General features: G+C 37.6%; 2 protein-coding genes across 3 annotated transcripts in view; one reads left to right on the forward strand and one right to left on the reverse strand.

The window, feature by feature from the left end:
• The first annotated feature begins 533 nt into the window (after positions 1-533).
• Positions 534-2382, forward strand: LOC131440556 (uncharacterized). Of its 2 annotated transcripts, XM_058611937.1 has the most exons (5): positions 534-747; positions 837-1084; positions 1146-1409; positions 1462-1749; positions 1813-2382. In XM_058611937.1, the coding sequence occupies exons 2-5, from the start codon at positions 838-840 to the stop codon at positions 2289-2291; spliced, it is 1278 nt and encodes a 425-aa protein (XP_058467920.1). In that variant the 5' UTR covers positions 534-747; position 837; the 3' UTR covers positions 2292-2382. The 2 variants fall into 2 exon arrangements, with proteins under 2 accessions (XP_058467920.1, XP_058467919.1); XM_058611936.1 differs by having other exon boundaries at positions 535-1084.
• Positions 2383-10397: 8015 nt separating this feature from the next.
• Positions 10398-22534, reverse strand: part of LOC131440557 (isocitrate dehydrogenase [NADP], mitochondrial-like) — a 29312-nt gene continuing 17175 nt past the window's right edge. Inside the window, exons 2-4 of the mRNA XM_058611938.1 lie at positions 11109-11805; positions 10798-11049; positions 10398-10741 (exon numbers count right to left, since the gene is read on the reverse strand). Coding sequence (XP_058467921.1) covers positions 10456-10741; positions 10798-11049; positions 11109-11805 — 1235 coding nt within the window. The 3' untranslated portion in view covers positions 10398-10455. The remainder of the gene's footprint in view (positions 10742-10797; positions 11050-11108; positions 11806-22534) is intronic.

Genomic DNA, 22534 nt, shown 5'->3' on the forward strand with positions numbered 1-22534 from the left:
ATTAAAGCACATATATGAGAAAATCAACATGCGACAACATAAATCTAAATAAAACACAATTAATGAAAAATACAAGAAACACAAACAAGACAACATTGGCGAGATGGACCGTTAGCGGTTTCAGCCGTCTGTAAACAGACAAAGCAAAAAAAAATTGGACATTACAAACTAATTGTTTATTCAGTACCCTTTACCGCACTTCCCCGCAAATTATCGATCAGAATATCATTACTACGATAAGGAAATAAAAATTTCACTCGATTTGAAATGCTCGAATGTTTGTTTACCAAACTCTGAGCGCTCTGATTGCCAGAGATGACAGTTTTGCGTACACCCAAACCTCCATTTACGAACCTTATATATGTATGTATGTATGCTTACACACTCACTCGTTTGCGTATATGTGTATATATTTATACATATAAATGATCGCTTTTACTTCACGAATATTTATATGTATTAAGAAATACAAATATATGCACACATGCGTACGTATATTAATACATATATACATATATAAGTTACGTAAATGGAGGTTTGGGTGTATCATACTTTATAGAGAAACTGCTGCCAGCAAGACACAACACAACAGATTGAACATTATTTTTCGGATTTACAGACTTTTTCCACCAAGTCTGCTGATATTCGAAACTTTTACCTGGCATCTCTGATCGAGGGACAAGTACAAACAAAAAAAAATGATCAGTCGGTGAAAATTGAAACAGTTATCCTGGCTTCCTGGTTTCGGTTGTAAAAATTGTTATTGCTGTATACCTAATAATAATTCTATCGATAGAAGTGGTTTCGTAAACATAATAAGATTTTTTATTCTGAAGCATGATGGATACGGTTTCGTCTAGTACTGACAGAAGCTTACAGCAAAATCCTGCAGTAAGGCGACGCCAAATGCGACAAAAGGTGCTGAACAGAATTAGAAAAGTGAATATTAAAAACAAAGGTGCAAAAAGTTTCTACTATTTTATTTACGAATCTGGGGAAGTTGAACGGGAACGAGACTCTCCAATTTCTACTTATTTCTTTAACGGTGAACCCTGCGAAGGTGATGAACAATTTCTCAAGCAAAGTAAGAAACTTAGGTATATACTAAAATAGTGAATAATTAACACTGATTTTTCGTTTTTCAGTGAAGCATAGTATTTTTGTTAGCAATTTAGCTGCAGGAACGAAAAAAACTGAGATTAAGGAACTTTTCGAACGCTGCGGTAGAATTAGTAGCATTCAACTTAAAACCAGAAATGGTCAAACTATTGTTGGTTTGCAGCATATTTCTCCCTATAGTCCTATTGTGGCTATAATTAAGTTCAGCAAAAAAGAGGAAGCAGTTGAAGTTTGCAACGTGAAGGGAGGAAAGTTTCATCTTAAATTGATTGACCCAAGTTTACAATATGGTGAGGTATTTTTTTATTCAATATTACAAAAACTAATATCATTGACTTCTAGAGAAACAGAACTGCATTCGTGTTGATAATGTTGACCCTAAAATTTCGAAATTCGAGTTACTACAGTACTTCAAAGATTTTGGAACTATTATTGATATTACATTGGAGACTAACGATGGTTCAGTGATACTCACAGACAAAGAGTACCAAAAATTGAACTGTGTTTGTTGTTATGTTCGCTTTACCCACAGAAACGAAGCAAAGGTTGCTAAAGAGATGAATGGATTTATATTTAAGGATAGAAAACTACGAGTCGAACTTGCTTATCAGAAGCATTGTGATCCAAATAGTATGTTACTACTTTAATGTATTTTATCTTGTTTTGATATATTCCTATTTCTTTTTTGTGCAGAAATTAGTAACAACGCACTTCGCATGTTTTTCCAATCTGTTGGAGATGTAATTGCTTTGGACCAAATTCCGCAACAGCACATGGGTTATGTATGCTACAAAAACCCTCTTCCCATGGAAATCATAAAACGGCTCAGTCAGCGTATATACCGAAATAAGAAAATTCATTTAGAAAAACTCGACACAGGAAATATTGTGAAGGGGCAAAAGTTGATTAAGGCCAGTAATGAACCTGGAAACGGTGATATTGCTACCAGTAGCGCTGCGGACACTATAGTTCTGACTTCATTAGCAAAAAACAGCGGGGCGGTATCTAAAAAAGCAAAACTGAAGACTGTTCAGAAAAAATCTGGTTCTAGCGAATTTATGGGAGCCACGGGTATGACGAAAAAAAAGTTACCCCGAAAGAACGCAGCCATTGGGACGAAAGTAAAACCTATTGAAAAAGCTCTCAAATTGCCAAAAGAGGAATTATGTTGATTCAATTGATCTATTTTTGTATACATATGTAATATGACGAACGTGGTGTCAATAATAATAAAACTTGATACTACTGGAGATAATTACTAAATTGATATTTATGTTATAGAAGACAAACATCGCAAACTGTCTAATATGAAAACTACTATGATAACGGCTCCAGTAGTCATCTCATAAACGAAAACTATTAGAGTGATATCTGCTGGCTTCGTTCTTTAGATTGACCTTAAGGGTAAGATTAAAATAGGTGCATTTGCTTCGATTTTTCGCGTCCCTATAACAGCAGTATTGAAAATTTTATTTTTTTCTGTGGTATTGATTCTTAGAGCTGGAGCAAAGATGTAGTATCCGATTTTTTCACTATTCGTTGATTGAATGTCGAGTAATCGGAAATGCAACTCTACTAATGAGATGACTATTGGTACGATAACCCTACTTCTTGCCCTCCCATTGGTTGGTGGGCTTGACGGTATTGCAAACATCATCACATACAATCAGTTAGCGTTACAATTTGATAAAGATACGCGTTACAGCTTATAATTCCATAATTGAATTAAATGAATAAGATGTTGATTGCATTACTCTCCAACATCCGGGATTGGAGAGGCCGGTAGGGCTTAACTGAGCTCTTTTTTATGTTTTATTTTCATACTACCGGAACTTATTATTGGGTTTCACACGATGACAACAAATGAACGGTAAATCGAGTTTATATTTGACGTTTATTGGTGATTTGTGTACAATGGATTACTGTGGAATGAGATAGAATATTGTAGAATAGAACGAAATAATAATGACTTAACCAATGAGCAAACCACTGATAGCTGTCGAATGATGTTCATCCAGTTTGTATTGTGAGGATGTATCGTCAGGCCTTCCGAATGCTCATGCGTGCACAAATGCGACAGCGAGAGCGCACCGAAAATGTGTGTGTCGCATATATATCCTATGAGCGTGAGCGCCGACTAAAAGAGCAAACCAAAAGCGTGTACGAGACGCGTAGGGAGCACATAGAAACGGGATGCGCTGCTTGAAATTTCAGAGCATCGCATTTTCTTCTGCGCGCGACTCGTGCGCTTTGGTCTCACGAGACAGCGCACGAGATTTTTTATGAGCGCAGCTTGTGTGCTATGTGAGCCACAGTAAAAGCTGCTGTTATTATTATTTGTTCGTGCCTAGAGCGGTTCGTGCGACTTGTGTCCTATCCTAAAGAAAGAGATGAAGAGGATGAAAATAACATACAAACCTCTCGTAGATCGCATGAAACGAGCGCGCCGCGCTATCTCATGCGACGATAGCGCTTGAGCCTCGCTCTTGGCAGAATGCGATGAGACTTTACAACGAAGCGTGCATCAGTTTCTGGTGCGGTACGTAAATGTGCCAAAGAGTTCTCTTGAGAGCGGCAAAAGTACGTCGCATGCGCGTGGTTGTCTTATGAGAATGAGAATTAAGTTGTCTCAGCGCAAAATAAAGAGCGCGCGTGCATAAGGCCAGGTATCGTTTAGGACCTGATGGGTGAGATGATGTGTGAGTGAAATGTAAGTAAGTGCATGCAAGAATGGTAATAAAGGCCACCGTTTCAGCTCAGGACTAACGATCGACCATTAGAAGAGATAGAAATTGGGTAACGGTACCCCCATTCATCTCAAATCCATTAGTCATTTTATATACGAGAACCATTTGTTATAGTGAGATCTGTTATTATTGAGTTGGGAGCCAAATGAAAAACCGTGTTAACAGGTGAACGGTTATATTAAGAAGGAAAAAATCTTACATCACTATGAACAACTATGATGATGAATAATCAACTGCTCCTTCGATCTATATCTTCAACACCCCCTCTCAGTTGATATCATCCAAACCAAGTTTTCTGCGAAATTCAATGAACTGAGGCGCAGGCAGTGACTTTGTTAGCATATCCGCTTCTTGCTGTTTAGTCGGTATGTATACCAATTCAATTTTACCTTCGGCTACGTTGTCACGAATAAAATGAAATTTGATGTCAATATGTTTAGCCCTTTTCGTTTCCTCTTTGTTTACCATCGATATTGCATCTTGATTGTCCTCCAGAACTGGTATTGGAAAAACATTGTCAGTGTTAAGATCGAGCATCAATCCTCCAAGCCAGATTGCTTCACTTATACAGCAACTCATAGCAATGTATTCTGCTTCGGTTGATGACATTGCTACTACACCTTGCTTTCGAGAAGACCAAGCAACTGTAGCATTAAATATCTTCAATATTAAACCTGATACACATTTCCTGTCTACTTCGTCATTTGAAAAGTCTGCATCCACAAAACCCATCACCGGAGCTGCATACAAGTCTCGTTTGTATACCAGCTTCACATTCGTTGTCCCTCTAATGTACCTTAAAACTCGCTTTGCATGTTTCCAGTGTTCCGGTCCTGCCTTATCCTGGAATCTTGCTAAATAGGCAACAATGTAGCACAGGTCCGGTCTTGTTCCCAACATCAGATACATTAGGCTGCCAATTAGTTCTCTATACGGAAACTCAAACATCCGTAAATGGTAGAAGCTGCAACTTCACTTCAGCTGGTGTTGAGCATGGGTTGCTACAACGCATATCAAAACGAGCCAGTATTTTTTTCCAACAGACCGATTTGCGAAAGCTTCAGGGTTCGCCCACTCGATCGCGTTCCACTTTTATTCCAAGAAAGTTGTGCAATTCACCCATGTCGGCCATGTCAAATTCGTCCTTTAGTATTTTCTTTATCGTGTCCATCTATTTCAAACCGTACAGTGATCGCTTCAGGAGGCATACTTCATTTGGTTTAGCTCGAACGCCTTCGGGGACATCCATGTACACTTCTTCATTCAATACACCATTCAGAAAAGCTGTACATACGTTCATCTGATGAATCTCATAGTCCCTGACATTTGCCAAAGCCAGTATTGTCCGGATTGTCACCAACTTTGCCACAGGAGCAAAAGTTTCCTCATAGTCGATGTGCTTCTTCTGCATGAAACCTTTCGCCACCAACCGAGCTTTGTATCGAATTGGCTTTCCATCAGCGTTCATTTTTACCGTGAGCACCCACTTGCAGGGAACGGTTGTCGACGTGTCTGGCCGCTTCACAACAACCCAGGTGTGATTTTTCTCTAACGCCAGCAATTCCTTCTCAATAGCCTGCATCCAAAAACGTCTATTTCGATGCCCAGCGACTTCAGCGTAGCATGATGGAACCTGAGAATCGTCAACAGCAGAAATTGCTCCGTATGAAGTAATAAAATCTTTGAACCAACCTGGTTTTCTGCACTCCCGACCACTGGGCCTCGGAGTAGTTCTCCACGGGAATTGCTAGCTCCTGTATTTTGTGGTGGGAGTGCCAACGGTACTGCCACTGTTTCGTCGTCTTCAGCTAGGGAAAATTCATCTTCCCCCTCTTGCTCCAGTACATCCTTGTCTGCTGCTTGAGTATCTGAGGTACTGCTACCGACGAGAGCTGAAGATATCTCGTCTACCTCTGTCTGATCCGTTCCAGGAAGCACAATTGGAATGGTGACATGCGATGAACTCTGTTGATCTTTGTTTTTGAATGGAAAAACCAACTCGTTACATTTAACATCTCTAGCCACGATCAGTTTTCTTGTTTCAAGGCACCACAACCGGTAACCGCATGGTGCGTAACCCAACATCACGCATCGTTGACCCGTAGCATCCAACTTTCCACGCTTCTGTTTTGGAATCCACGAGTAGGCCAGGCTTCCAAATACCTTCAGTTTAGCTACATCCGGTTTCTTCTCATGCCATATTTCCGCTGGAGTCTTACCTTTGAGTTTCTCTGTCGTACTTCGGTTTGCTACATAAGCTTCTCCCCAGAAACGTTTCGGTGTTCCAGAACCGATCAGCATACACCTCATTTTCTCCGCAATCGTCCGATTCAGTCGTTCAGCCACTCCATTATGTTGTGGTGTGTAGCCGACAGTCGACTCAACTAGAATGCCTTGCTTCTGAAACTATAGCTGGTCGCTACTAAAATACTCACTCCCCATGTCGCACCGCAACGCTGCAATTTTTACTCCAAATTGCGCACATGCCATAGCTTCATATACCTAGTATTGGAACACCTGGTCCTTGCTCTTTATCAGGCACACAACCGAAAAATGGGTGTAGTCGTCCACAAAAGAAACGAAATACTGAAACCCATCGTGAGTTGCCGGAGTAATCTTGCCGCAAACGTCTGTGTGTATTCGCTCCAGTGGTCTTGTAGTAGCGGGCCTGCTACCTTTAACGTCATAGAAGCTTCCTTCACCATCTAGTTTATCCAAACCTTCAACCATTTTCGAACTTTGCAACTGTTTCAAATTTCGGTAACATAAATGTTCGTAGCGTTGGTGCCACAATTCTAGGTTACTGTTTGACTTTTCTACAGCTAGTGCTGTTCCAGTAATAACGAACATTTTCAGGTAGAATAAATTTTCCTTCATTTCAGCTTCACCTATCAGTTCATTATTCTTTTTCAGTACAGCACGGCCTGGCGTGAACTGGACATCAACTCCAACCTTCAATAAAGCAGCAACCGACAAAAGATTGAACTTTAATTTCGGAACGTAGAGTACATTTCTAACACTCCATATGATTCCTCCTTCCTTCGTTTGAACTTTTCCTCTAACTGTGCCTTCTTTTACACCAGCCATGCTTTGTCTTTAGCGCTTTCGATGACCACGGACAAGCTCAGCAAGCTGACTTCTGAGAGGAGTTTTTCTTCACTCACCATATGCCGGCTGGCTCCGGAATCCAGTATCCATTCAACTGAATCACTGCTACTTGATGATCCGATCGGACTGACCATCGCCACCTGACGATCAACTGGAACTTCTGCTGCCTGTGCTCGAACATTTTTACGCTTTTCCTTCGGGCAAGACGATCGCTTGTGCCCAAATGATCCACAGCCATAGCATTTTCCGGAAAACTTTGCTGGTACCCCTGATTTTCGTCCTTGTTTCATGGCCAAAACCATGCTGTCGGATCCATTTGTTGCATTTTGACTACAATTTTCACGCCCATTCCTTTTCTGCTCTTCTGCCAACAAACGAGCTTTGACGGTTGCCAAACGAAGCTCGTCGTCATGGAGGTTTTCCATGGCCGTTGTCACAACATCGTATGACGCAGATAGCGAGATGAAAAGTTGGCTCACCTGGTCGAGTTCCGCCAACACGGCACCTGCGTCTTTAAGCTGCCGAACAAGTTCGTCGAATCGCCGGAAATGGTCTTTCAGTAGTGTTCCTTCTTCCATTTTCAGCAGGGCGAGGGATCTACGGATGTATGTTTGAGCCGCAAACCCCTTTTTCGCAAAAGTGTTGCCTAGTGACGTCCACATTTTCTTCGCCGTTGTCTTGTCCCGGACATACTCCAAATGACTATCCGCTTTGAAAGCCACTAGGAACGCTTTCGCTTTTTCATCCATTTCTTTGAACGCCTTCTTCGTATCGGCAGATGCCGTTTCCGGCGGTGCATTCTCTTCCAAAACCTTCCGAACTCCGTGAGCCGAAAGCTGCGTTTCGACCCGAAACTTCCAGGTGTCGAAACCAATTATTTCAATTTTTTTTCTGCTTCCTAGCGATTCTTCCCCGTTCACAGCGCTTCTGGGCCCATAACCTATTGAGTTGGGAGCCAAATGAAAAACCGTGTTAACTGGTGAACGGTTATATTAAGAATGAAAAAATCTTACATCACTATGAACAACTATGATGATGAATAATCAACTGCTCCTTCGATCTATATCTTCAACAGTTATCTCTGTTTGATAGATTAATTTCAGAAGTAACATGAAATTTAGAGCATTTTGCTTCGCTAAAACAGCAGTATTGAACCACTTCCGAACTACTGCTATGCGGTATTGCTTCTTAGAGACGAGGCAAAGACTTTGTGTTCGATTTTATCACAATTCATTTATTGAAAGTCGAGTGATCGCTAGAATGCATGTGTGTGTGCCTGTGTGTATGTATGTATGTATGTGTTTTTGTGTGTATGTACAATATACATTTTACCATGCCTTTGGGTGCGTTGTATCAAATTGGCAGTGATGCATTTCGATTGTGAGTTGTACACCAGATGCCCAAAAGTGCCTGAGCGGATGGTAACACTGTCAAGGATCAACCGAAGATAACGAAATGTGAACATGCTGTAGTAATACTTATGGGACCCAAGTGTCAATATGATTTAAATAAAAACGCATGTCCTCAGTTCTTTTCCGTTAAACCATCATGACCGGCCTTACAAAGATATTATTAATAAACACTAATCTATTTTTTTTCGGAAAGGGATGACTGAGATTGAAGAAAGAGAAGAATGAAGACTGAGAGAAGAAAGCTGAAAAATTGGAAAATAATTTAATTAACACTCTTAGGAAATCTTAGATACATAAGAAAAAAAACACATACAACTAACTTTTACATTTAAGAAAATAAAATAACAGCAGCAGAAGTACGGAATGGAAATAAAATAGAATGACAACAAAAGACACTTACGAAACACAATTGAATACAACTACTGGAATTAAGGTAAAACAGAATATAAACTATGACCAAAGGTAAGAAAACCAACATAAATAAATAATAAAAACTGTTGGGTAATAATATAATTTCCTCATATTGAAAGAGGCGTTTATATGGCGCGCATGCGATCATTCGGCCTGATACAAACTAACGGGGAGGGAAACACATTTTGGACAGGGCTGTAAAGCTGATTTGAACCCTTTCCCCACCAAAATGCGATATAAGGAAACTATAAGGATAACCCTACTTCTTCTTCCGTTTATTTTTACATTACTAGTTCACTCGGAAAAAGGTTATCTTTTCCTGTAAATAGCTTATAGGTTATGAATTTATAGCTCATTAGCCTTTATTCAGTAACCGACGACTGAACAACACTGGAGAATAAATGAATATCGGTGGGAAGAAGTCTCATTCAAAAAATTCTAAATTCAACTAAAAATTAATGGAGTTTGTAGTTTATGTTAGTTGAATTACTGTTTCGGAAGTATCTGCAATAGTAGAACTCACTTCGTTTTCTCAGATATGGCACAACAAACTTTATTTTATCTTTCAAGAATCCAATAAAATAATTTTGAAGATTTCTACTATATTATATTGGAGAATATAAGAAAGGCAACATTACTCCACTAGATGGATTGATAATTATTTAGATTTTCTTTTTGTCATTCAGGGTTTAGCCTAATTTTGTGCTTTGGGCACATAACCGTTTTGAATTTTGTTTATGTTTAGTCTTAGACTCATCAGTGCATAGCTGTTCAAATTGGACCGCTAAGCAGACGTAAAGTTTCTGCTATTTGCAGAACACTTTTTGTTTAGCACTGAAGTGCCATGTCTAAACTGGCGTGCCGAACGAAAACGGATTTTCGACATTAGCTAGCCGATTCAGGGGATCACAACGTAAACAGTAATACGAATTTGACATACTTTCGAACGTATCGCATACGGCCGTAAACAAGAATGAGGGTGATTACCAAGATATCTAGCTCTCACAATTCAAGGACAAATCACAAGCAACATACTTTTCTGCGAGCAAGGTACCCACAGGTAATTCCGCATCGAATCTCATACATAGAAGTAGAGGAGAGAAATATCAAATATGTGGGCTCCAAAATAACAGAATTGCTCATATATTCAATGTGATGCTGTGCGATGGCGTGGTTGAACTGACGACTGATTTCTCTGTACGATGTCAGGGTCTGCTTAGACTTAGCAACACTACTGAATATGGGAATAATTTATAATGTCATTTTCGCTTGAGAAAACTGAAATTGACACAGGGTAGTTTCATTAAACAAACACTTTTCACGAAACTTTTCAAGCAACGGGGGTTTAAGCAAACCTGATATAACAACCAGGTTCGAAACTGACTCAATTTTCAGTTCAACAACGTTGAAACTAGCTTCAAACAAACGGTTTGACAGCAGTTAGGGTGGAAACTGGGTTAGGTTTGGTATCAAGCGAAAACGACATAAGTTTATTCAACTTCAAAAATGACGCTTGAATCTATCGGTCTCAGAAGACGTAATTTTTTTCGATTTCGTTCTGAGGGCAGACATAATTTGAGTTAAAGAAGATGTTAGTAAATGTTTTGTGGTATATCTCGATTTATTTATGTAATTAAGTAATCATCTTAATGATATTCTCATTTTTTCCATGATTTTTCTAGCTGCTTAGCAATCGCTTCTAAGAAGTCCTGTGTGTTCAAATACATGCCTTCCTTTGTGTTTTTCATGCCATGAATACAAATTGCTAAATCTTTCGTCATGTTCCCAGATTCAACACAGTCAATGCAAGCGCGCTCTAGAGCAGTAGCAAAGCGACCCAGTTCAGGAGTACTATCCAACTTCGCACGATGTTCTAATCCTCGAGTCCAGGCAAAGATAGATGCAATCGGGTTTGTCGATGTCGGTCGGCCTTTCTGATGTTCTCTGTTGATAATCATTGTATATACAAGCTAATATTAATGTTTATTTTGAGTTTCAACCTGTAATGACGCGTGACTGTTCCGTGAGCAGCCTCGGATTCAATAGTTTTACCGTCTGGACACACCAGAACAGAAGTCATAAGTCCAAGCGATCCATAACCTTGGGCTATAATATCTGACTGGACGTCTCCGTCGTAGTTTTTACAGGACCACACAAAAGCTCCATCCGATTTCAAGGCTTGGGCTACCATATCGTCGATTAAACGATGTTCGTACCAAATTTTGGCATCATCAAATTGCTTTTTGTAGTGTCTGAAATAAATTGAAAATGAAATGAAATATAAAATTGAAATAATTTACAAATTTCATACTTTTCATAAATTTCTTGAAAGATATCTTTGAACCGACCATCGTATCGCTTTAAGATCGTGTTTTTAGTGGATAAATATAGCGGCCACTTTTTAGATAGTGCGATTTGGAATGATGAGTGTGCAAAGGACGTAATAGACTCGTCGGTGTTGTACATTCCCATCGCAACGCCTCCTCCCTTATATTTGAATAGCTGATGTTCTTCGGACGTTCCATCATCGCCATTGAAGACAAGTTTCACTGTACCCGGTTTAGTTACGACAAAGTCTTGTGCCTTGTATTGGTCACCATGAGCGTGACGACCAATAATGATAGGTCTAGTCCAACCGGGCACAAGACGCGGAATGTTTTTGCATAAAATTGGCTCACGAAACACAGTACCACCAAGAATGTTACGAATAGTTCCGTTGGGGCTAAGCCACATTTTCTTTAGATCGAATTCTTTTACGCGTTGCTCATCCGGGGTAATCGTCGCGCATTTGATCCCAACATTGTGTTTTAAAACTGCATTTGCAGCATCGATCGTCACCTGATCGTTAGTTTGATCTCTGTACGGTAGACCAAGATCGTAGTAGAGACACTCGACCTTAACGTAGGGGAAGATAAGTTTCTCTTTAATGAATTGCCAAATTATTCTCGTCATTTCATCACCATCCATCTCGACGACTGGATTGATGGCTTGTATTCTAGCATCGGAGGCTGAAAAAAAGGAAAAATAAGATGAATCAAATAGAAAACGAAAACGTTCTGTTCATATATGTGTGTTGAAATCACGTTACAACACACAAATGATAAAACCTCTTATTGTACTTAATGTAACAACATAGATTTTTGTACCATGTCATATGAAATATGATCAGTAGTTTCCGATAAATTTTTAATAGTATGAGTTTACCACAAAAAACTCAAAATTAAAGGTTTTGCCTTTTCTCGTATATAAAGGCTATGCAATCACTGTGAAAACCGACTTTTCAACCGAGTTACGCGGTATTATATACAAATTAATGAAAAAAAGGCGGATGTGTAATGTCAGAGACATAACCGGATTGACGTGAGTACGAATAACAGTGGCGTGCTGAAACTCAAACTGTGCTTTAATAAAACACGATATCAATAGGTCAAAATCAATATGAAATATGATTACACACAATGAAAGTATAGGAAATATTAGAAATATTTCTTTACAATAACGCATGCGATATTCAATATAATGAACATTTACACTAGAGTTGTTTTACAAAGCAGTGGAAATAGTCTGTAAAGAATAGGGGAAAGGCGGGTAATAGTGCGCGGCACATATTAGTGCGCATCTCATTGTGTTAATGCTTATCACTGTTTTTATGCAATAAGCATTGATATTTGGTCCTATCAACTTTATTCGGCTACATTTCACCTTCCCTTTTAATTTCATACCAATACAGCTCACGTAAATATAAAATCTGTCATTCTCTTAGCGTTTTTGGGTCGTAGGAAATAAGATTTATATCGTTTATTTCTCATAGAATCACGTTTTCCTTGGTTTAGTAACAACTAAGTCCCCTGGTTCTCCGTTGATAAATTCAAAATTCCGTAGAAAAAATCCAATTTCCGAAAAATTATGAGTGGAATAGATCAAGTAGAAAAGTATAGTAGCAAACTAACCAATTAGGAGATAACAAATATCTTGTTTTGTTATTTAAAGAAACATTATTTACAGTTTTGAATTAGATTTTCTGTTATCAGTATTTCTATAAATTGAATCGTTGTGATAAGCCCAAGTTTAGTTATTTCGGCAATTTTCTTCTCTGCGTGTACAAGTGAGAGCGATGACATAATGACAATGTATTTCCGGCAAACCACTTTTTTGCTCACGAAAATGATACCGTTGTGCTGTGTTTTTTTTGTGGGAAGAGGACACAGATTTTGGCATCCTTGCTCATGAACGAATTGTTTGTTTCGAGCAGATTGGAGGAAAATTACGAATTGAAGTGTTTTTTTTTAATATTTAAAAAATAGTGTGGCATGTGGGCATAAACTTCAATCGGAACGTTATCGTGGGTTTAAAATGCAAATTATAACACATACCATTTTGTGGCTTTTATGCTCGTAAGCAAGATAATAATTGTAATCTTTCTTTTGAGGTTATTGTAAAGCAAGGTAGTTTCCGTAGGTGTGTTTTCGATTTTGACAAAAGTAATATTTCATTTGTAATATCTATAAAATCTTAGGTGCGCACTTGTCGCCACCTCTCCCCTACTATTCCTTTTATGTACAACCTAGAATCGTGACCTCTACCAATTATATAAATTCGTTTATGTTCCAATTACTGCATTTTTATTGTCATCGCAATCGGTTGTGTCTTGTAAAAGTCTTGACGTTACATTCCTTTTGTGGAATTAGGCCTTTCTGTTTTAACAGACTTTGCAGCCGATTCATAGTGTACAGAATCTTTACATGGCTAGTACTTCGACCCTACTGACGTTTTGAATGATTCCAGGACGGGGCTTGAACATATGACAACTGGCTTGTAAGGCCAGCATCCTACATATTGAACCGCCAAACCGTGTTTTGTACACAAGCCTGTAATTGTTTAAATAGTCTAATATGATTAAGATGATCGCTTGGTGGATTTTAGCATCCATCAGCAATAAAATTCAAAGAAAGCAGGGTAGTTACCAATTTTCATCTAATACTATAATGGAGATATTGCATCAGTGTGAGATTATAGTGTTACTTACGGGAAATCAAATTTCATCTCTGTATAGGTATAGTGTATCAGGGAATTCGGTTGTTTATGATTTTCTTGAATAAAACATTATTTTATTATAAACTAAAAATGTAGATTCGGAGTGCATGAATCGAGTATAAGAAAATTCTGTCCTTTCGCACGGCATAGTTTTGAACGACACCCATACTACACAGATAAAAATATTTTGTGAATTTACATTAATTTTCATGCACATATTTGGAGCAGGCAATTGAATGGAAATTTACATTACAAAACGAAGCGGTTTGTAAATATACAGTCTTGTTCAATGAAAAACTAAATGAATTTTAATGTAATTTTACATCAATCATGGTTTTAAATCAGATTTTCGTTTCAACTGATGTCTTTTTCATAGTACTATCGGTTTACATGTCGTGTAAGTTTCATCTTTTCTTTCTGTGTAGTACTAGTTCCCAGTGCTTTCACCATTCACTCAAATGAAAGATCTTATGATCCCATAGATCGCTATTGAATTTTATCCCGATCCGACTTATGGTTCCGGGATTAAAGGGTGATATGCACAAAAAAATGAAAAAAAAATTTCACTCACATTTCTCAGAGATGGTGTGCCCGATTTTCACAAACTTAGATTCAAACGAAAGGACTAAATAAATAAAAAAAAACGAAAGTACTTATAGTCCCATAGATCGCTATTGAGTTTTATCTTTAACCGACTTCCGGTTCCGGAACTACAAGGCAATATGACAATGACAGAACTTGTTAGTTGGTGGATATATAAATCTACTTTGGGACTACTAGTGCCCTGTTTCCGCTTCCGAACGCACCGATAATAGTGAAGAAAAGCTCCAAAAACGATTCACTCACTTCGATTTGTCAGCAACGGGTAAACCGATTTTCACAAATCATGATTCAATTAAAGCTCTCATTACCTTAAAAAGATACTGTGCAATTTCATCCAGATTCGACTTCCAGTTCCGACAATATTGGGCCATAAGTATCAAAACTTTCAAACTGTCATACAAAATGATGCAAACCGGTACGTGCTGGTGCGGAAGAAGAAGAAGAAAACGCACCCGCCTAGCGCACAGCGTGCTTTGCTCAATTTTGTATTGCGTGCAGGGTTGCCACATTAAAATCTATATTAACTTAACATAACTGTTTACAAATTGAAAAGGTGATGGTAGTTTTTTTTTTTTTTTTGTTTCGATTATAGAGACTTTAACATCTTAGGTCATTCGCCTCTTCGGACCAGAAAAACTTTCTGACCCTATGTGCGGGGTTGGGAATCGAACCCAGGCGGGCTGCGTTAAAGACATCGACTATCCCATCACGCTATACCCGTCCCCAGATGGTAGTTTATATAGAAGAAAGTTTTTGATTTTGTTCAAAGGGGCTGGGGTCCACTAGGAGATTGATAGTACCTATTAGCTCTCTCCGGACAGTACCAGCCTAGATGCCGTGTGGAATCCGGCGGGAAAAAATGAACCAAGAATAGATCCACTGGGTTCCTGCTTCCATGTCGTAAAAGGCGACAATTGCAGGAGTTTCTTTTTCCTTTCAATTATCAGATATTTTCAATATTTCACTTCTGATGACTCTATTTTACTAAATTATCTCTTCATTCAACCTATCAATTTCCGTCTAGCTACGGAGAAAAGTTTTATTTAGAATGTTTTCTTTTCCCATGTTATTGATTGTCTTTCAGGATTATAAATTGAATGATAAAAATCAACTATTGCACGAATCGGTTGATATTACAAGTTAATAACAGAGATAACATATATCGGTATATTGAATACATAGTAAAAAACACTTGATATTAATATTTCAAACAATAAATTAATATTTTTCTCGGTAGCCGGCTGCCCAGATCAACCAATATAACCATTTGATAATTTTAATAAATAATTAAAATAATAAAGCGGAAATAATACAGAATTAAAACGCGCGTGAAATCTGTTGACCTTTATTTGGTGATTTAAAATGATTTTATAACAACTGTTTAGAACAGGGGTTCCCAAAGTGGTCGATATAGACCCCTTGGGGTCGATATATTTTTTGCGGGAGTCGACGAAAACGAAAACTGACTATGGGGGTCGACGAGGTCTAGAAATCGACCTCTATTGTTTGATATACGTTGTTATTTGAAATATTTAAGCTAAAAAGTTGTGTTAGTTTGACCATCCCCAAAAATTTGAAGTATTTTACATCAATATTAAAAAAGCAAGAAATTAAATTTTCAAAGGAATTTGTTGATGGGGGTCTGAGGCCTAAGTTAATTTTAGTAAAGGGGTCCATGACTCAAAATAGTTTGGGAACCCCTGGTTTAGAATATGTCAATGCAATGAATCAACTATTTTGTCTAAATCCTATTCACTCGTTTATTTTGTATCACGTAATTTCATTTATAAAAATAGGAAAGTTTTTATTCTTTACGCGGTAGTATTGCAATTTTTCTTCAGTTTCCTCGAATAAGAGCTATGAATCAAGACTTGCCGGGACTTCAATATAGGATATTGTTGAAACGTTCACTCGGGAGTGAAGTGAGTTTAGTGGTGCATCCGAGCATCTTGAAACCGGAACATACTGAGTCGCGCGCGAATAATACCAATACTGAAATTTTTACTAACAAATATCCTTCTCCCGTGACACTTGTGGAGTGCGCAGTAGTATATACGGCCTCTAGTAACAACAAGTGTCGGACTAACATCCCTTCCCATTCCTTAGACGATCTACGTTCGGGCCTGGCCGGCGCCGGTACTGATCAATGATTTCTGGGATTACCAGAAGATGTACATTGAAGGATGATTTACCAGTCCCAGGTCGGATCATCTAAAAACTCCCTGTACAATTTCAGCTAATCCCGATCAGTAACGGAGTAGCAACCAGGGGTGGTCGATCAAGCTCAAGCTCAAGCTCAAGAAAGTTTTTGATTTTGTTCAATTATTAAAAAAAAAACTTGACGGAATCTTCTAGTGATGTTTTTGAGACTATAAGTAATATGAGAAAGGCATCATTACATCACTAGGGTTTTCGATATATATATATATATATATATATATATATATATATATATATATATATATATATATATATATATATATATATATATATATATATATATATATATATATATATATATATATATATATATATATACACTGAAGTCTTTTTTTATGCGAATTTACGTACCGCATAAAAAAAACCGCATAAAAAAAAACCGCATAACTCTGAAAATTCGCATAAAAAAACCGCATAACTCTGAAAATTCGCATAAAAAAAACCGCATAACTCTGAAACTTCGCATAAAAAAAGACCGCAGAAGGGCAAACCGCATAACTCTGAAAATTCGCATAAAAAAAAACCGCATAACTCTGAAACTTCGCATAAAAAAAACCGCATAACTCTGAAAATTCGCATAAAAAAGTCGCGTAAAAAAAACCGCATAAAAAAAGACCGCATAAAAAAAGACCGCATAAAAAAAGACCTCAGTGTATATATATATATATATATATATCAAAGAAGAGAAGGTAGATCGAAACAGGTTTTAGTAATTTTGTTCGAAATTTTTTTAACTATAAACAATATGCTTATTCTTATCTTTTGTAGTTTAGCTGGTCCCATGCTTTAAAGGTGCGGAGTCCAGTTCGGTAGAAGGTAAATCATTCGGCTGATCAACTTACAATAAGTCTATCTCCATTATACAGATGCTGATAAGGATGTTTATTTTATAGTGATGGCTAAACTTTGAGTTTTGATTGTGCAATCCTTCATTCTTGAAGCGATTCTGGTTATACTAATATGGTGAAAGGTTAACTGGCATAACATGAATGCAAATGGAAATAGTTCGCTCTATATACACTTTGGGGCCCGTTGAAACAATAATAAAATCTATTTCAAATGCGATAAGTAATCTCTCCAAGTACTCGATTTTCCGGCCTACTATCAGGTAGACAAGTAACTCACGCGGACCATAACGAAACTCATGAGGACAAATTGATGCGAAAGGAGTATGCAGAAATTATTTTACGGTTTGTTATTCAAACATTCCTCGTCGTGAAATTTTGAAATAGGAAGTCGGATCCGGATAAAATTGTACAGTCTTCTATGGGATTGTAACACCTTCTTTCGATCTACGGTTTCTGAAGTGACTTTATTTGGTCATCGACAAACCAGAGAAATTTAAGACCGTTTATTAAAATATGGCCAATTAAGAAAATATATACTCTTGATTTTATCTTACAGGAATCGGTAATAATAGTAGTTCAAAATTACTACCGATTTTGAGTGACGGAAGATCAGTATTGGTCGATGTGATTCAAAGATCACTGATCAACTGATCTTAACCCTTTATAACCCAGGGGTTCCCAAATTTGAACCAAATGAGCAGATATCATCAATACCATCATATTTTGTGTTGAAGATGTTGGACAATGTTAAATCCCTATTAAAAATCTTTTCCAAACTAAATTATCCTATGTATGTAATATCATACGCTGGGACAATACAGTAGCAACAAAATTATAAGAGATATGCTTATATTTTGAGAGTGGTATTTATATACGATTCAATTTCTTTCAAATAGTACCGGTAGAAGTACTATCGGAGATGAAGGTACAATATAATTAGAAATATTTGGTGCATTTTGTTCAAAATACATCTTCGTTTCGGTTTTTAGCGGATTGTTATTGATAATATAATTATTTGTATATATTGTATTGTAAGCTGCAATAAACAACTTTATTTGTCGATGCCTTTCATTCAGCCTACCTGGGTTCGATTCCCAACCCCGCACACAGGGTCAGAAGGTTTTTCTGGCCCGAAGTGGTGAATGAATTTAAGGTTAAAATCTGTCTAATCGAAAATAAAAAAAAACTTCACTTGTTTCCATTTCTTCATTTTTAAGAAAATGGATTACCTATTTGTATTTGTATCATGTTTGAGATGTTTGTACGATTTGTTGGGAGTATCATAAGCTCATTTGATAGTGTTTCCAATGCATAATATGTCTTGTAGATATTCATACTTACTTTTCTAAGTTAGCGTTCTACTCAATATTCACGTGCTCGTCAAAACTTTAAGGGTCCCTATCCTTATCACACTTTATGCAGCCATGTTTTTGAATATTCCACATTTCGAAGATAAAACAAAATGAATTTGATTTGCTGATGGCAAGAGATTTCCGAAAGACTTCAACTAATCATAAAATTTTGTTGCTCGAGTTTATCGGCTAACGATATGCTTTGGAAAAAAATACTACTGTATTATCCCACCGTATGATATATCATACGTTCAAATGTTAACAACATTTTTTTTATTGTTTAACATATATTTTTCGAGTTTCACTGCTGAAATAACTAATTTGTACCTTTGGCAATGGTTTGTCAAAAGATGGAAGTATTATCTATGGTTTCGAACATAAGATTCACACGAATATGTTGCTTACTTTTCCTTGGTGATTTGTGAGAACTTTGCAAGGTTATAAAACAAATTAAAAGTTGATACTTGAAAACAATTTTAATATACAAAGAAATTAGAAGTGTAAACTATCAACTAGTGCTCTAGTAAAGCTGTTAGGTAATAAACTTCTAAAGTTAACATGCATTAAAATATAGGAAATTTTGCGTATGATATATCATACGCTAGGGCATAATGGGTTAAAAAATCAGATCTATGTTGATATTCATTGGGAAAGATCACAAGCGATCATCTTCGATAGTGATAATCATTTGATGATTTTTTATCTTGATTTTCAAGCCCTGTTGTGAACATAACTAGTAAAACACTTTTTTGAAGAAATTTGTAATTTTACAACTAGGTTAACTGTAACCCATTCATCTCAACTCCAGTAGTTAACTCACATACGACAACCCTTGGTTATAGTGAGATCTGCGGTATCTGTTCGATAGATTGACTTTAAGGCAAAGACATCATATTAACAGGATATCCAGCTTTCACATTTCCCAAACAAATCATTGGCAATATCCTTTTTTGCGAGCATGGCGTAGGGGAGAGAAATGTCAAATTCGAGCACGCTCAAATAGCAGTACTGCGCACCCATAAAATTGACATGATATGTAGAATGTGTTGCCGTGCGATGGTGCTGCTGAACTGAACATTGATTTCGCTCCAAGCTGACAGGGTCTGCTGTAAGAGTAAGATGATAATAGGTGCATTCACTTCGAGTTTTCGCGTCGCTGTAACAGTAGTATTGCATAGTTTTCGGATTATTTGTTCTGCGATATTTCTTCTTAGAGCCTAAGCAAATTCACTGTATCCGATCTTATCACAACTCGTTGAAAGTCTTGTAATATTTGAACAATTTTTACGATGTTTGGTACTGTCACCTTCTATGACGGTTAAATTTTTAAAAACTCACCACTCTGTAATTCCAGAATCGGTAGTCGGAATCCGATAAAATTCAGTAATTGTATAAAACTATGAGTCTTTTTGTTTGAATTTTTGTTTATGAAATTTAGTTTTTCGTTGTTTGAGAAAACGATTGAGCTCCTCTATTCCCGGAATTCGAGAACCGGTGTAGCCGAAGTCGGTAAAAATTTAACGGTGATCTAAGGCAGAGATAAATACATGATTTGGCCAAAAAAGCAGGAACGAGTGTCGGAATGATCCAGGGTATCAAGAGGCGAAATCACATGAAGACCTACAAGAAGCAGAAAGTCTCGAAACAAAGTGTAGAACAGAAGGAGCGAGCAGCAACAAGGGCCCGGAAATTGTATTCGTCTTTTGCAGTGTGCGGATGCATGCGTTTTGATGGACGATGAGACTTATGTAAAGGAGGACTCAAAAACCCTTCCAGGTTCCGATACTTTACTGTCGTCGTTGGCGAGGATGTGAGCGATGCGAACAGGTCGATTCAAGTGGCGAAATTCGGTCTAAAGGTACTGGTATGGCAAGCAATATGTTCCTGTGGTTTGAAGTCAACGCTGTTAATTCTAACATATGTTATGCTTTGGTGAAATTAATATTCATTTTGATTGTTTATTTGATCGAAAATTCAAAGTGTTCGATTTTGTTATAAATACAGTCTTACTTTTTCAAAAGATATGCTAAACGATGAAAATTGTAAATGAAATTCAGACGAATATTCGAAATATGCAAAAAACTCTACGCCCTTGCGAGCGGCCTTTCTGCAGTTAATAAGAAAATTTGCCATGGCGGACGAAAACATGCCTTTCTTCAACTTTCATATTTATCAATTCGTTTTCAGCTTTTGCGACATCATTGTTGGAGTAGATCTTACGTTTCAGGTTGGCCCAGTTTCGTACTATAAATTTTCCAGTTCACGGCCAGTCCGGAGCAAAATAAGAGCTGCGTTGACATCCCCTTCTTGCTGATTGTCAGTCACAGCTGCACTTTTTTGGGGAACTTGGTGTGTGAAATGAACTTGCTATGACCGAATTTGGCGTTGGTCTACTACTCGATGTGATCGTTGAAGGAGAAGGAGCGGTTGAATATTGATGTGGCACTTCAGTTGACGAATCCTGTATTTTTAATACAAACGTTAGTTCGAAAATGGTGCAATCCTGCTGTTATAGCAACGCGAAAACACGACGTGAATGCACCTATTTTTATCTTAGTATTAGAGCCAGTGAATCGAAATGAGACAGGAGATGGTTTTTATATATGAGTGCAGGCTTTCTCAAGAAAAATCCGAGATCACCCTGTATCTCCTGAACCTGAAGTTGGATCCGAATAAATGGTGGAAATCAGTGACATAATTTTTATTTTTAAACACATACCGCCTTGTAATTCCGGAACCGGAGATCGGATCCAAATAATCCAAATCTTTCAATTTGAATGCATGTTCATGAAAATTGGTTCAGCCATTAACCTGTTAAAGTAACAAAGCATCATTCTGAAGGTACCAAATTCCATTGCAAGAACAAGTAGATTCAGGTGAGCTATTGACCCATTTAACGGTATAACAATTTCATGAAAACAGGACGCTGCTGAAGCATTTCAAAGTTAACTTCTCAAGCTTGCGCTAATTTTATCAAACAATACGGTGGATATTCACACCGACGGTAGAATCGAGTAAGGTGCCTTTGCATATCGGAACACATATGTTCCATAGAGAAAATTCGTATCGTATGACGTAGAAGCCACACGAAGAAACTGCTCGAGACCGGGTGAAACTTCAGATATGGTCAACATTAATTCCGAAGTTCTTATTTCTGCAAATTCTGAATTCAGCTGTTTAGGACGCTTCTCTTTACGCAACCGCCGGGTAAGCCGTAATCAAACTCATGAATAGACAGTAATTAGGGCAAAGGAATTGACGGCAGAGGTACGAAGTTATGTAAACCAAATGTTACAAAAATCATCATCATGAAACTTAAGAAAAAAACCTTCTTTAATCCACCTAGTGGTGTAGTGATGCCTCTTTCATATCACTTATATTTTCATAAACATCACTAGAAGATTCTGTGAAGTTTCTTTTTTTGGAACTAGAATAAAATCAAAAATTTTCTTCGCCACCAAATTTTTGCCACCACCTTTTCAATTTTTGAACAGTTATGTCAAGTTACTAAAGATTTAAATGGGGGAACCCTGTACGCTATACAAAATTGAACAAAGCACGCTGTGTGCTAGGCGAGTGCGTTTTCTTCTTCTTATTCTGTACCAGTACGTACCGTTGCGTACCGATTTTGCAACATTTTGTATGGCAGTTTGAAAGTTTTGATACTCATTGCCCTATAA

Source organism: Malaya genurostris, chromosome 1, assembly GCF_030247185.1.
Source record: "Malaya genurostris strain Urasoe2022 chromosome 1, Malgen_1.1, whole genome shotgun sequence".
Taxonomy (NCBI): domain Eukaryota; kingdom Metazoa; phylum Arthropoda; class Insecta; order Diptera; family Culicidae; genus Malaya; species Malaya genurostris.